Consider the following 16,902-nt stretch of genomic DNA (forward strand, 5'->3'; position numbering starts at 1 on the left):
TTATTAAAAAATATTTACAAAGACATATATACAAAACACTTTGTTCAGGTGTCCATTGCCAGGTTCCCTAAAAAGAAAAAGTTGTAGTTAAGGCAAAGTTTCACCATAACGTTCAAATTTTGGAATTTAATTAAAACCAAGAAAGTATTGTATGCTTGTCACAAGTAGCTCATTAATTAAGGAACACAGTGGCAACCTTTATTTCATTTCTCCATGAGTGGAGAAACTCAAACATGATTACACCTTCAATATTTATTAAATATTGATCTATTTATATAGTGCCATATATTCTGCAGTGCTATGATTGAGAAAACAGTAGTGCGTCACAATACTGATTTATTGAAATAGATAAAAGGGCCATTTAATAGATAAAGCTTCATTTACATTATTATGAAAAGAAAAAAAGGTTCATGCAATTAATTTGTAGGGCATTGCATTGAAGTTGGGAAGCTGTGATATTGTATGCTTTCAGGATAAAGTTCATTTATGTAGATGGCATATTTGTAATCCCTTTAAATTAAGAATAGAGAAATATAGCGAAGTTATCCGCGCTTACCACATTCGTTTATGAAATGCATGCTTCCCTTTTGTGGTCACTGTATTTAGATGCAGAAGTTTCCTAATTTATAATAAAAGCAATAGCCATATTTTAGAAAATACAGGCAGGATGCATAACATTAAATTACTTAAGATAATGCAACAAGGAGACCTGCATAGGCAAGACAGTTTACCTCAAAGCTGTAGTTGGGTATCCTGGTCAAACCAAGCAGCCAGCCAGCCATAGGGTCTCACCACCTGTAAAATAAAAATGCAACACATTAGTTTGTACTCTGCGTGTTATACAGGTGTTTCGGTGCCATTTGTCATTTCTGCATATAGAGCTTTAATAAAAGAGGGAGCCGCTGATAAATACAAGTCCCCTACGAAACACTGTAGGAGTGTAGGTGGCATGAACTGAAGTCTGTTAGTGGCCCTGCTAGCATTTTCACAAGTCCTCAAAGATGCGGCATATTTAATACACAGGGCACCAAAAGGACAAACTCAAAAACAGACAATGGGCTATAAAACCTAAATTCACGGCTATGATCATTACTACCTATTGGCAGATACTCAAAAGAAAGGGAAAATTAGGAATACATAGAACCCTTACATTTAAGCATCCTCCACTTGAATACAATCTGACAATAACTACACATATTGGAATATATTCACGAAAGAAAGTCTGTTCTTACCTACTAGTAAGGTAACAAAACTGTCACTTCTGTCTTGAACTGCCTGCTAGCGTTAACATGAAGACTGTACTCGTCTGCCTCCTTCCGATGTGCTGATGAATCCCTTTATCGTGCTAGCCGTAAAGTGTGTACTTATCTGCTTTACTGGATGCTTGGCTACTCTCAGCTGAGTAAAGTCTGGTGAAAACATCTTGCTAGCAGCTCTTGATCGTTAAGCTATTTTTCCTGACTGTCTTCATCCTTGGGAGGACCAAGCTAGCTTGCTTTGTGGATAAGTCAAGTTGGCACTGTCAGCTGGAGGGACCATCCAGCCTCACATGAAGGCAGAATGTGTTCAAGCAAGACTATACAACCTCTATGGCTGAACTATGAAGGTTTGGCAATAATAAATCAGTTATCAATACTGGTTTAGGAAGCTCCCTTTTGTTACGTGATCTTCATGCAATACTAGTTTTTGGGGTTTTTGGCGTTGCATGTACAGACACCTCCAACTTGCTTAGGATATAGCATAAGCAAGCCACTAAAAGATACCGATTTGACAACATATTGAAGTAGAATTCATGTGAATGTGTTTGGTGCTCATAACAGTAAATCCAGTAGTCAACTGAAATGGTACAGCAGAAAACTCATGAAGCCTTACGCAGCCATTAGCTGTACATTCTCAGTGAACCTTATACTCATAGAATCTCCTCAGCAACCCAATATCATTACATTGGTTAATATATAAAACCAAGTATACTGGAAGAATGGCTGATGCCCAACCATGTCAAGATCCAGCGTAAACTAGGCTTTTGCTTTCATAAACTATTAAAAGGGTGTTTTTAGTTTTATATGATCTGGGCTGTTTAATTCTGCATACTAATTGAGCATTTGCTTAAGTTACCTCCATTAGAATCACGTGTGGCAATAACCGATTCATAATTGAGAATACTGTCCCTTCACTAAATACGGCTGTATTTTTTTGTATTGGCAGGCCTTTACAAGTTCTTGAACCAGGAGAGATAGGATTTTGATATTTTATAACACAGAAAATTAGACTGCTAACTTGAAATGAAAGTATGCTACAACACACTAAATAGACCCCAAGACGAATGCTTTAAGTTATGGCAAGTCCATAGACAAGCAAATGTCCAAAACTAAAATGTTTCACAGCAGACGTGAAGCGTCCATTGTTCATGCTTTTTTGGATGATCTTTAGACTAGGTTCCTACTGCTTCCTATTTTAAATTCACTACCCTTATTTATACAGTGTTTCTACTGCCATTATCATTCTCTAGTCTAAACTAACCTGCCTACCCATAGTTAGCGGTTTAAATGTATATTAAGGCTGCTCTGTGCTTTTATACTAGGCTTCCCTGAACATTTTAAAACTTGAAATTGCTTGTCAGGCCAACTGTGGCGCTGCATCATAAGGCACTTCATATGCCCAGAATACATTATCAGCAAAACACCAAAGGCTTACAGGGTGCACCGAGTGACATGCTAGTTAAATATGTATCCGGTAGTATGAACCAAAATGCAAGATATTAAAAAAAAAAAAACCAAAAATGGATTTATTCGGGAATCATGATCAATTTGTACAGTTTCTCAAACACCACGACCGCAGGGAAAATAAAATAATCCTATACATTAAAAACCCAGTTTAAGGAATGCTTTACACTTCCAAACATAAACTTTTTTTTTTGAAGACTTATGTCAAATAGTCCTGTGAGAATTCCTCACAAATAAATGATTTACTAACAATTCTTCATGTAGCAGCTATGCCCTGCCACAACTGTGCTTGGCTGAATTCAACATTTGTAGTAACCTGTCGCTTGCCTGGCTCTCCTCTCCTGCTAAGCACTGCCTCCTGTTGAACAATATGGAATAGAGGTGTTAATCTAGGCATACTTAGGCTTGCACTTAACGAAACAAGAATTACCTGCAATGGATGAGCATTCACTAGATTCACTTTAGTTTTACAAGTAGTGTATTAATTCATACCTGGAGGAACACTAAAATCTTCTTCCACCTCCATAACTGCTGCCACCAGATCCACCACTGTAGCCACCTAAAATAAAGGCCACATGTAAAACTGCAAGTTTCCATTCTGGATAAAAATCATTCCCACAGGGCAATGCACTAAAATCTTAATCCTGAAACCGGCATACCTCCACCGTAAGGACCACCAGAGCTCCTGCTACCATAATTGCCACTTTTCATTGGACCATAATTGGAAGACGATTGACTAGTGTAGTTTCCGAAATCATTGTATCCTCCACCACTGCCTCCGTAGTTGCCTTAGGAAGACAGAAGATATACATGAATAGAGAACTTATATACATATATTTTACACACATTTGCACTATTATACAGATATTAAGTCACTATTTACCATTTCCTCCACTGTAGCCGCCTCCGTTGTTGTAACCATCATATCCACCTCCATTTCCGCCATAACCAACACCTTGTCCACCTCCATAGCCACGTCCACCAGAGTATGGTGGGCTGCTTCCATAATCTCCTTCGTTACCATAGGAGTTACCATAGTTATCACCTCCATAACCACGTCCACTGAAGCCACCTAATTCATAATTAAAACAGAAAGACAATAAGAACTGGCATTAAGAGGCAGGTTTAAACACACACATTAAACATATACACAGTGCAAGTCCATCAATTAAACTTACCACCTCTACCGCCAAAGTTTCCTCCACGTCCTCCAAAGTTGTCATTTCCACCAAATCCACCTCTACCGCCAAAGTTCCCAGGACCACCACGACCTACATGTAAACAATAACCCTAATTTAGAGATCTGACCAATAACACACAGAGGCAGTTAAATCTACAGGATTAGCAGTAAATAAATGTACCTCTCTGGCTAGCTGATGCCGATGCCATTTCCTGTTTTGAGAGCGCCTTCCTCACTTCACAGTTGTGATCATTGATGGTATGATATTTCTGAACTGTAACAGATAAATGGAAAGATAAGTCTCACCCAGACATAAAAAGTAACCTATAAAGAGATGCAACACCTAAAGCTTCCAAACAAACTTACTGACAATCTTGTCCACCGAATCATGATCATCGAACGTAATAAAAGCAAATCCCCTTTTCTTGCCGCTGCCTCTGTCCGTCATTATCTCAACAACATCAATCTTTCCATATTGTTCAAAATAATCTCGTAAATGATGCTCCTCTGTATCTTCCTTTATACCGCCCACAAATATTTTTTTGACAGTGAGGTGTGCTCCTGGCCTCTGAGAGTCCTGAAACGGTCAAAACAATGCATTAGACGAGATACCAAGAGTGTGAAATGACCTTATCGCCACGAGGTACAGTCGCTCACCTCTCTGGAGACAGCTCTTTTGGGTTCAACCACACGCCCATCAACTCTGTGTGGTCTGGCTTCCATAGCAGCATCAACCTCCTCGGCTGATGAATAGGTAACAAAGCCAAAGCCACGGGAACGCTTCGAGTTTGGATCTCTCATCACCTGTCACAAAGAGAATATTATATATGTATTTAATTTCTTACTTATATTTGAAGTAAAGTTTACGGCATTGTTTACAATAAAACGCTCTCAACTTTACAGCAGGTGCAGCCTTCCACCATGTCTCTGGCAATCACACCCAACACAGCAAGTACTGTGCAGTGAATACCAGATTGTGGCTTTTCACCTCCTAAACTATCAATGAAACAATTCCACAAACATATTTAATATATTTTATATTTAATAGTTATTAAGCAAAAAAAATTATTACATTTAACAGCAGGAAAGCGGAAGGAGTTTAGCTACCAGACTACAACACTTACCACACAGTCTGTGAGGGCTCCCCATTGTTCGAAATGGGTACGCAAGCTATCGTCTGTGGTCTCGAAGCTTAGGCCTCCAATAAAGAGTTTACGCAGCTGCTCAGGTTCCTTGGGAGCCTCAAACAAAAATACGATAAAATAAATATGCAAAGAGCACACAAATATATAGGTTGGTAGAGAGGGGGAAAACTGCCATTTAACAATAGAAAAATATTTTTTATATAAAAAAGTTAAAAAAACAAAAACAAAAAAAAAACCCCTTGCCGATAAGGCCAGCTATTTGGAGAATTACCTATTCTCGAAATTGACCGTTTTTACCTCAGAAAGAAAAGGCCTGCGGCAAAGGCACAGATCTCACTAGGCCGCAAAGCATCTAACAAAAGGAATTATTAGAGGGGCTAAAGTGAACAACAGCGGGCAGGAATATATCCTCTCCGCAATTAAACTGCAATGGAGGAAACAATGTTTCACGGGAAAAGAGACAATATTATGGATAAGGGCCAAGAAAATAGCGCGACACACTAAATCGCTATAGCGACGCCATACATCCTTTAAGGGGAAGTAAGGGCGGCAGACAATGAAAATGAACCGCCAAACAAGATGGCGGAGACAAAGATCAGACGACGGAAAATATATATAAGTATGCTTATATAGTATAACCTAACGGCGCTATAATTACGCACATAAACACAAATGGCGGTGCAAAAAAATGTGTTACGGGAATCACAGAGAGTAAGAACCGCCCAAACTAAAGTTATACATCCAGTTTAGGCCAACTACGTTTAACATAAATATAAATCTAGTTATACATCAGCGCTAATTAACTACAAAGCGCGATCGCTTATTTAGCACAGTATGATATCCCGTGAACGTGGCCTCACCTCTGATTTGTGCATGGTTGCGGTTTTCCGATGCTAGTTTCTCACCAGTATGATCCAAAAAGCAATGACTAGCCCTGGTACCGTATTATAACACAAGGAGACGACGTGTAGGGCAAATGGTACCGCCCTCGCAACGCTCCATTGGCTTACGATCACATCCGGCGCAATTAATTGGTTAGCTAAGAGAGCCATAGCTACCACCGATTGGCCGAACCATTGTCATGGAGACGGAGAGGTCCCACCTATTCCCCGCCCACTGCCGACGCTACGGCACTAGTACGATTTTATCGTTTGTAGTTGGCCTACGTAGATTAAGTTGCAAGGTTAAATATGCGTGTCTCGGTAGGTTCCCGATAGGGGCTTGGTAATGTGCCTATTCTTCACCATTAACGTGCTGGCGTTGGTGTAAGGTAATACACAACGTTAACATGGAGTTCTGGTATCGTGGGGTGGTATACGGCGCGGGGGGAGGAGCTGCGCGTGCGCTAGATTGGTTGCTTTTGGCGGGGTTTGGTAGCCGAGTGCATTGCTCTTCCGTAACATCATAGACGGCCTTTTAATAATAAAACACTCTTTATGGGGAGCTCTCATAGTTTGAACCCGCTCACTTCAATTCCGTGATCCCTGCGGCGGTTAGCTAAAGGGAAACGGGATCGCTGCGAGCAGACAGAATCCAGAGGAAAGTGGTTTGAGTGATAGCATGGATTGACCAATCGTTAGTTCAGCGCGTGGTAACGTCCAATGGGGAGACACAAGGGGGGGTGGGGCTTAGGGCTGCTGCCGGTGCCAGAAAGCAGGCGTGCAGGAGGTTGCGGGAGCTTCTGAGAGCCAGCGGGTGATTTCGTGCAGGTACCGGGGCCTCCCACTAGACCAGGGTGTCCGTGAACAGCGGGACTGTCATGGGTGGCTTGGAAAAGGGGAGCAGTGCTCTTCCCGTTTCTTGCGTGCATGTGTATACGTGTGTCTGTTTCCTGCCAATAGTGTACGCGGTCCTTTGTAACGTACAGTGTCCGAGCCGGGTATCTGGTACACCGCAGGAAATCCACATATAGCACAGGGGCGAATTAATGTGCGCTCGGAACACGTGGAGGCCAATTAAACCGTCTGAGTGAAAATGTCCGGTGGCGCCAGGTTTGAATAAATATATGTAGAAACGTGTAAGGGCCGGGATACGGAGTGCGAATTCAGATGGTCAGAGTTTATTGGCTGTGGCTACATGGAGCTGCTTTTATTCCTTCCCAGTCCTTCACCACCTCTGAAGTGTTAAATGCCGTTATGTAGATAAGAACCAGTCGGCCCATTTTTACTGATGCAAGGACTTTAATCAGACCTTGGTCTCGTCTTAGATTCGGTATAACCAGATCTCCATCCCATGTATGTTTAAATTCCCTTAAGTGTATTAGCCTCTACTGCTTTTGCTGGGTGGCTGTTCCACTCATCTATCCCTATCAATAAAGTAAAGCTTCCTTGATTCCATGTAAGCCCCTGACCCTCTAGTTTCAGATTATGACCTCTTGTTCTGACCTTTAGGGACACCCGAATCCGTGCGTTTGGTTCCAGCATCTGTCTGCCCGACGCGTGCTTCTTGCGGAAAATATTCCATTTATCTGCTTTAATGTTTTGTGTTTTTAGGGGGTGCAGCCGGACCAACCAAGTTTTTGGACAATACCTTCCGTTTGCCCAGAAGAAATTGTCCTAATCGCTAAAACTTGTGTTTTTGTTCCATGTTTGGGGTCAAATTGAAATCCCCCCCCCCCCCCGTCCCAAAGTAATCCTTAAGTGTTCTGTTCTAATGTAAATCTGATTCCTTAATTATGGTGTATTTACTAAGGAGCGGTTCTCTGGAGGTGTAAATAGATTGCGGTTTCCGGACTCACACCGGGCCATTCTGACGATAATGTTTATTTAATAAAGGCGCGTTTAAAAAATATTTGAGTTTGTTCCCGGTTATTTGTAAACAGGAATATAACTCTGGCTCAGGGATCCTTGGCTGCCTGCGGAACGCTCCTACCCTGTAACTGGGGGTCCTTGGGGTTCTTTATTCACTATCGTCCCCACTAATGCCCCCCTTTCTCTTTCCCAGGCATCAGTGGGGGTTAACGGAGTGCCGTGTGTTTAGTGTACCGGTTGCTTCTGTCCTGTTTCTGGTGCTTTCCCCGTGGCAGGGTTTAGGTTAGAACCCAGTTGGCTTCCCTGCGGTAGCGCGTCCTAAACTGGGGGTCTCTGCAGTGTTTCACATAGAAAGGAGACTAAGGACTGATACGTCTCATATAAAGGAGCAGCCGTGTAAACGTGAAATGACTGATCCTTCAACAAAAAAAGGTAGTATTTATATAAAAAAAAAAAGCCAAATTATTAATATAGTGCCATCAGGTTCCCAGCTCTATGCAAATACTGGAAATCCTTTTGATTATTGCAGTGGGAGTGTTGTCCTTGTCTGTTCTCTGGGTTTGAAAGATTATTCCTCCCCACGCTCTTGAACCTGGAAAATCCTGTAGCCTGACAAGGTGGGCTCAGGACAGAGAAATCATGCAGGCAGTCAGCGCTCCCCAACGGCACCGGAAACCTCAGCTCCGCTTTAGCAGATCTCTTTAATTTTATATGAAATATATCCATAATCTGATAGCTCAAAGTACAGCTAGCTTGAATAAACAGACTGTATAAAACAAATAAAATATGCATCTGTCAGGGCGGGAGTCCCGCTCAGAATTTAAAACCTTTTAATTTAAAATCTAGATGGTTACATCACTTTGTTTCTGTTATGTAGCTGTCTCTAGTTGGTTCTGATACAGGAAAGATATTTGCCAAATAGATTTAGCATTTGGGTATTTTAATATTTAATCTGGCAATGTTGGCGACTTCTCTCATTAGTATGAGCAGACCCTCTAGATCTATTACATTGTGTGTATGTATGTAAAATATATATATGTATATGTATGTAATATGCCTCTACCCCAGGGGGGTCCTTGGTTAGAACTTGGTCTTGCTGCGCTTCCTGAAGTGTTTGTATGTAAAGCTTTAATGGTGATGGATGTACGAAAAATTCATGTCTTTCGGTCAAAAATCTCTCTCTTTCTTCATAAGTTTTCCGGCTCCTCCCATTCCCGAAGTAGATAATGGACATCACTGAGGCTCCTACAGGTACAGGACACGACAAGCACCTTGTTATAAAATGTTTTGTGAAATAATCTGTTGTTTTTTTTCTCCCCTGTATCACATGTACTTCAGGAAGTAACATGCCGTTTGGAAAGCCTTCGAGTCGAGTATGCTGGGGGAATGACGTTGTTTGCACGCTGTGTACCCGGCTGTGTGTATAGTAATAGTAAGCATCCATACGGTGATTCTTGCACCTTCGGAATGCATTCCGTTGCTAAGTACTAAAGGCTTTCTGGGGATGTAGTGTTGTGAAACTGTATTTTAATACACAATATAGAACGGTGTCCTCGCTCTTGAGAGACTCCATGGATCTTTTCTTTGAGCGTTTAATACAGTGCTGTACACAGTAATGGGGGGGTAGATTTCAGTTTGTTCCTTTGTTTTTCAGGCCTATGTGGCTATTATTGTAGCCGGTTATGTGATATTTTAGGAGACTCTCCCTGCTTAAGCATCTGATTCTCTATTGCGATGGTAAGGAAGTGCAGTTTATCCATAGACCGCCACGGGTGGAAGGATGCTTGAGGCTCAGAGATTGGATTTACTACGAGTCAGTGTGATAAGGAGTCAGGATTGATCTAAAATAGAACAATATACATGATAGAAATGCGTTTTAACGTTATGCTAAAACAAAGAAAGTGAGGAATTCCACTTTTTAATGTAATTTTGCAGGCGTGAGAGAAGCGCTATTGAGGTGTATGCGATTCATTTGAATATGTGCATATTATCCCATCCTCTTCCTGGGGAGTAAACACTGCGTAGTCCGGTAGCCCGCTGTGAGTTAGGACAATGGACTCCATTGGCTTAATAAACATGTTAGTGAGGTTCCGTCCCAACCAGAAACATACATGGCCCCCTCACCTGTCTGCTCCTTTCATATGATGGCTTGCGGGCTGGTGCATAAGAATAGCCTTATGATTATATCAACAGCGTATTTTAGATGGGGAAAAATGGGAACACGATGTGCGAGGGCCTTCTGGCTACTGTTGTATGCGCAATAAACTGTAAATGTGTAATAGTGTTGGGGCAAACTTCTTGAGCAATCAACTAAAAACGCTTATTCCGAGCTAGAAAGACAATCAATTAATATTCGGTTATGCAAGACTAATTTTGTTTTATATAGCGTCGTCCTATTCCGCAGCGCTGTACAACGAGTACGCAGGACAAAGCAGGAAGCATATATAACCTAACAATTTGACTTGGAGAAACAAACTTGCAATCTTAGAATAGTTTTAATAAGATCGGCCCTTACTGTACATTTCTTGTCTTCTGCTATGCTGAGGAACGTCGGTCTGCAGCCCAACTCTCCCACCCGACCTCTATTATAAAATCTCGTATAACTAACGGAAAGATGAGGCTGTAGGGGAGGTTTACATCAGAGCCTCCTAGCATCACAACAGCTGAAATGTCCGATCAGATACCCGTTATAAAATATTTCACAGCAGTCCCGGGAAATGAGTAATGTTACCATACCGGTAGTTGGCACCAGCTGATTACGCGTCTCTGTGTGCAGCCATTATTTTGTAAACAGTAGGAGAAACTCGATTCATTAACATCTTCAAAGAGCTTCTTCGTTTTCTATATTGTTCTTTTTTCATTTCAGGGTAGATACAGGTGAGACTATTGTGCTTTTGTATCTATTGTTGATGCTTTTGATTGTAGATACAAGTTATCTCGTGGCTGGTGTACAAGTCTTGATTCATTTTATATCGGAGCCGTGAGTTTTCTCATTCATTTTTAGGTGGCTTTTGTTTCTTAAAATATAATTTCCCGCTTTCCCCTTGAATTGGTTAGGATGACGTGTAAATCAGAGCAAGAGCATCTTTGCTGAGGCAGTTCCCATCGGGCTGAAAATGTTCAGTGTTGTTACATAGTAGTTGTCGTACCTTACAGACATCTGTTACTTGAAAGCAAGGACCAAAGACCACCCAACACTCTTACAAGCAGGCAACCATCCTCTTCTACTTGATGATTTTGAGATCACTGGTTTGTAAGAAAGGTGTCGCTGGACATTTCCAGAGCTCTGAGCCCAGCAACCACATGGGTCACATACACCAACTGCCAAGGCTGATTATATGTGCAGCGTTTTGACCATTATGCATGTAATCGAGCGTACAGACTTAAATACATAACTCGTATGACGCGCATCAACTACTACTTTCTGCTGAAGCAGAGGCGTTGCTAAAGCATTGCCAGGGTTGGATAGTTTCTAACATGAATATTCCACACAACAGGCAAATCAATGGCGAAATGTTTACGTAGGCGAAGCTCACAGCCAGTTCTATATTTGTTCTAGAACCATGGCTCACACCATGCTCGCCATCCTAAAAATAAAATGACTAGCTGGCAGAGGATTGTGATAGTCCCACGGAAGTTGGAGAACTACGTGTTGGCCACAGCTCAGAATGGACCAACTTCAGTGCTTGAGGGTGGAAAACAGACTTCAACTTTTGTATAGCTTGACTATGGGCATGGCAACTTAAGTTATTAAAATACCTGTTTTCGTCAATAAATCCTGGCCTGTTTATGGTCCGCGAGGACTAGTGTTATGAAGCCCCCGCTTACATTAATGTTAAAAACCAGAGAGCATTGCTCTTCTCAGCTTGTAAGTCTTTAATAAGAGAATGTGGTATTATTGAGAAATTATATTGCATTTATTCGTAACTGGCAATATGGTTGCTTATATATAAAAAAAAAAAAGCATATTTTTATAAATACACTGATGCCTATTTAACTACAAATACAGGAGGATCTATAGCAGAGCGGAATTAGTATAGTACTGAAATAATGTTTGGGGGAAGCCCTGGAGGATGATGAGCAGGTTAGGAATATTTTTGACCATCGCTATAGTGGGTGATGCCAATGTCATCTTGGGATTGTTTGGTTCTTTCTGAATGTACCAACAAGGATTACTAATGTACATTTTTTAAGTATTATTGGTGGGGGGGTTGCTTTTGTTCTCATCATATATTTTCTTTTGTGCTGTCACTGCTGCTTGGACCCATAGTAAATGCCCCCCCCCCCCCCCCGTTGGTTGAAACCAGTCAAGAATAATCCATCTGTTGCAGGTACTTAATGTTGTAAAAGGTCTGTGTAAGCGGGTCTTACATGCACAATAATAAGTGTTGAGTGTCTATGATGTATCCTTAATAACCGATAGTCAGGCTTTAGGATCGGTAGACTGTCTTTTGAGTTTATTTAAAAACCGGAGAGTTCACAGGAGAGTTGTGGTCTCAGCTCATTCACTACACTGATGGGCCAACTCCAATGAACTTCTGATGCCGGAAGACCTAGGCTGCTCCTGTATGATGTATTGTTAAACTGGTGAGATTTCTCAAGTTTGCTTATCAATTGAAGTGTACATTATGCAGGGCCAACTTATGCCATTGTTGGCCCCGCCATGTTGAATAATGAAGTAAGGGAGATGAAAGGTCAATTCTCTTTGGGATCCTTTAAGTGAACTTCTGTGATGCTAGAACTTTATGAAGCTGGAGGATTGTATCTCTGGCTAAGGCAATGAAGGCTGATTTGTTGTGACATAATTAATTGGACGGTGGCACACGCTGTCTGTGTTAAATGAGAGCTTGGCATAACTATGGTTTCTATTCTATTAAAAATAGCTACTTAGTGCAGTACTGACAAGGTCGACGAGCCATGTACAATTCATATTCCAGTACTTGTGGATAAAAGGGAAAATAAAAACATGGTGTTCCTTGTGAGTTTCTCTTGGCCTTCATCCTTTCTGCCCTGTACGCAGCTGCAGCGTATGTCAAAGAAAAGTTGAGTGAATACCATAAGCTCATGACTTAGTTACCCAAAATGATAAAATATCTTGTGTAAATGGACTTATCTACAAATATATGAATGGCAAGGTGAACATTTAAGCATAGATCAGTTCATTGTGCTAGTCATATTGTTAGCATACTAGCCATCCATAGCACACTTATTGTACACAGCCAACCCAGCAGCGCATTTACATACAATAGGAGTCTGATGACAGATAAGAACCAATCAGCCCATCTAGTCTGCCAAATTTTCCCTGAGGTAAAGCCTTTTACCTTAATCAGTCTTTATCGGTCGGTATTATCTTACATTCAGGATAAAAATATGCCTGCCCAATCCAGCTAACCTCTACCACATCTGCTAGAAGGCTATTCCGTTTATCTACCACCTTCTCAATAAAGTAAAACTTTCTTACATTACATCTAAACCTCTGAGTTGTAGATTGACTTCTTGTTCTGGCATTTCTCCTACGTTGAAAAACACTCGCCTCCTCTGCTTTGTGAAATCCCCGTATGCATTTAAATGTTTCTATGGAGATAGCCTTTATTTTTATTCATAAAATATATATCCTAGAAATGTATAGGTTACAATCTGCATTTAAATAACAATGTGTTATATCATTACACAAACTATCATGCATCAAGGAAGAAACCGTTTCTTACAAAGTAATATACACTGAGCTAAAAAGTTGCGATCGACGCGATTATAGGCTGCCAGTAATACTTTCCACTCCAGGGAAACTTTCGTGGGAACAATTGTATTCAAAAATCTGTTTTTGTCGATGTGTACTCGTCACATTATAGGAAGCAATGTATGTAGTGTGATTTAAACTCCTGCGAATGCGTTTTAAAAATATTCCTCCCAGCTCTATAGAAATATTGAATTTTTGTTGCTCCAACTTGTGAGTTGACTTTCCTTTAACGGTGAGAAATGTTTCTTTGTTTCATTGACTGTTTTGTAATAAATACTGAGGGTTAGGGGTTACATGTAAAAAAAAAAAAAACAAAACATTGATGCAGAGTTTAAAAAGTGGGCTTGTCACCATAGCAACCAGTGAAGTGTCATTACCACTTTTAAGAACACGTTCAAATTTTACACCAGCATCACTTATTGATTTCTATGAATATCGACTATAAGAATATTGACTTTCTATGATTGTAGAATTCATATAGCTTCTCCTATTAGTTGCCAAAAATAAAGGGGTTTTCATGTATTACGTATCTTTTTTATTATATCGGGCTGCTACGGGGGAAAGGAATTTATCTGTAAACCATTTTATTTTTTCCATTATTGTACGGCGGCAGCCTCCTGGTCAGGAAGTGTCCAAGAAAGCGTCACAATAGAAAACGACTTACCCCGGCCTGCTGTGAAACAGCAACTCAGTCAAGGTATGGAGTCTTTACTTACCCTAAAAAATGACTACTAATTCTCCTCCGTCTAGATTGTAAGCTTGTGGTAGCAGTTCCTGGCCTCTTGTTTCTGTAAGTACAAATGATGTGATGCACTACTTGTTATATCTTGTTTACCGGTTGTACTGCTCTGTGGAATACGTGGGTGCTTTATAAATCAATAGATAATGAGCGCTTGCCCACCGTGTTTCTTCAGCGATACTGCTATCAAATGCAGCAAACTAAAGCTGCTTTGTGACAGAAGTCCTCCGTCTCAGGTGTCGCTCTCCAATTTAGTATAACTCTCAAACACTGGACGCTGTTGTTTATTCACTAAAGTGGGAGTTGGCAGGAAGATTTTCAGGAGACCTGGGGTGGCTACTGCCTGATTGCATGATGCATTATAGAGGGTCAAATGGCACTATTTCAGACCTGGAAAAAAATGTTCAGTTCTATATAGAATGCCGTTGAATTACTTATGTTAATGCTTTCTTCAGATTATTTTGTAAAGTAAGTTTTAATGAGTTTTACTGAGAGAGTTGGAAGTAAGTGGAACATCCACTTAGTAGAAGTGGTTGGATTTCTACAGTAAAGGAACATGGATAGCATGGATTGCTTCTGTATTGCTGGAGTAGACATTCGTATGGTTAAATTGTTTTGATTATTCTGCTGGTAACTGAAAATATGCTGCAGGACAGAAAGCGGTACACTGCAGGGATAAAGAGGTAAGTCCCGCCACCCAGAGTTAGCTCCTTATCGCCTTAATTTCTGAGAGTAGGCTGGGTCACGTAGCGGCATTGCGTGATGCTGCAGGGGTAGCGTGGCGATCTGCCGGGCAAGCTGCTTCGAAGACCGTCTGAGGCTAGTTGTGTTGGTGTAAGTGTGTGTGAGTGCCTCTTCGGAGGTCAGGCTCTGGATCCGCCCCAGGACTGATACTGGTGTATTGGGCCTGGCTGGGCTTCCCTGCTTAGCTACAGGGGGACAATGAGGCCGGTTTCCCCCCAGATGCTTGCTTTATGTGACCCTGAGAGGCAGCAGGAGAGGGGATTAGTGTGTGTGTGTGGTGCTCGACTCAGTGTGTGTGTGTAATGTACATTTGTGTGTGTACTGTAGTGTGCGTGGTTAATGCCATAGATGTTGTGTTTTCATGTGTGTACAGTGTGTGTTGGTATATGTTGTTGGATAGTGTGTGTGTAAGTGTGGTGTAACTGTGTGTGAGTGTATGTCTGTGAGCGCATAGCATGATGTTAGCATGCTTCTGCATTGGTGTCCTACTACAGGATGTTAGTGTGTGTAAGTGTATGTTACAATTTAGCAATTAATATTAATCAATGAATTAGTAACTTGATTTACTAATGAAGTTTATTAAATAGATTCATGTTTCAACTGATTTATTTATACACTAGAAGGGAGAGGGGATATAAGACTGAAACTTTAAATATATGAAAATAAACATGGGGAGGGGGCCCAACAGCCTCTTTGGCTGTTTCTAGATCCAAATCAGATTTGTGGATCTCTGCCCTAATGCTGTAAATATCCCCAGCCGACCTCGCTTTCTCCATCGTGGAATGGCTGAGAGTTTTGGGCAGTGTAGCTAGTGATACACATTTGGTGCTGCAGATGCCCTTCAGTGGGGGAGATCTTGTGTCCAGCTGTCAGACCCCTTCCCCCAGCACTGATGTGTGTGATCTAATGAAGCCCTCAGCTTGCCAGGAGATAAAATGGGGGCTTCTGCAATTGCTCAAAAAGATCCATATTTCAGGCACCCAAAAGCAATTGCAGGTTTATTCATTTAAGTGAATGATTATATGGATCTATTGCTCTTATTCATCCCGTTATCTGTGATTACCAGCCAACCCGCACTCGAGTAACGTTTGGTACCGTTTGGTACCGTGTGGCTCTGGCTTCCTTTGTCCTGAGACTGGTGGTAGAGTAAATATTTAGTGAGCTGGTCAAGATATGTTTATGGATGAAATTGCTCCAAGGTACTTTTAACCCTCTAGTAGTTAAATCACAATTATTATCCCTATGATAAAGAATCATGCCACTTTCAAATTAGTTACTTGTACTTGAATGTATTAATGAATCCACTTAATAAAAGTTACCATTCCCATTAGACATGTTCACATATTAACCTCTGCTTTCTGTGTTTCACATGTTATGCCGCTCAGTTTTCCATGTTCACAGTGTTATGGTCATGTAGGAGAAACGTGAGTTTAGGGCCTCCTTCCAGACTAAGCTGTGTAGCTCCCAGTCCTTCATGAAGGTAGTATCTGATTTCTTTTCCTTCCCTTCCCCCCAAGATGTGGGGGGAGGGGCAGCCTCAGCAGCTCTCTCCTCTCAATTTTTCAGTGTTGCTTTCCAGCCTGATGGGGGTGGGAGACGACTAAAACGGGCTGAAGGAAAAACTTTAACCCTTTCCAAGAGACTATTTCATGTACAATAGAATGCAGGTCCAGCTCTGTAAATCTCCTCGCAGTGATGAGTGTGAGTGGTGTAATAAGCAGTACTAATTAAGTTCTGCCAAACATTCTGGTTTTCAGTTGAGTGTTTGGCCCCCTGCGCATACAATAAACATAACCGGGTGTAAGATCAAAACGTATTCTTGATCTTTATGATTAGCCCATTTTCTTTTTTGCTTGGTTTCATAGCTTTTATGAGGTTGATTTG

General features: G+C 41.2%; 1 protein-coding gene across 1 annotated transcript; it reads right to left on the minus strand.

Moving 5' to 3' along the window:
• Nucleotides 1-3,226: 3,226 nt before the first annotated feature.
• Nucleotides 3,227-5,923, minus strand: LOC149285289 (heterogeneous nuclear ribonucleoproteins A1 homolog). Its single transcript, XM_089495576.1, has 9 exons — nt 5,909-5,923; nt 5,028-5,144; nt 4,561-4,707; nt 4,270-4,480; nt 4,085-4,177; nt 3,905-3,994; nt 3,607-3,795; nt 3,383-3,511; nt 3,227-3,282 (listed from the first exon to the last, which is right to left on the minus strand). Exons 1-9 carry the CDS (start codon nt 5,921-5,923, stop codon nt 3,227-3,229), a joined length of 1,047 nt encoding a protein of 348 aa, XP_089351702.1.
• Nucleotides 5,924-16,902: the final 10,979 nt, after the last annotated feature.

Source organism: Sceloporus occidentalis, unplaced genomic scaffold, assembly GCF_023333645.1.
Source record: "Sceloporus occidentalis isolate IW3139 unplaced genomic scaffold, rSceOcc1.0.p SCAF_82, whole genome shotgun sequence".
NCBI lineage: Eukaryota > Metazoa > Chordata > Lepidosauria > Squamata > Phrynosomatidae > Sceloporus > Sceloporus occidentalis.

Excerpts from the sequence above, each read along its gene's own strand:
- LOC149285289 (XM_089495576.1), bottom strand. Across the intron at positions 4,708-5,027 it reads GAGCCCTCACAGACTGTGTG|GTGATGAGAGATCCAAACTC; the intron begins GTAAGTGTTGTA and ends TCTTTGTGACAG. Across the intron at positions 3,512-3,606 it reads CGGCTACAGTGGAGGAAATG|GCAACTACGGAGGCAGTGGT; the intron begins GTAAATAGTGAC and ends TGTCTTCCTAAG.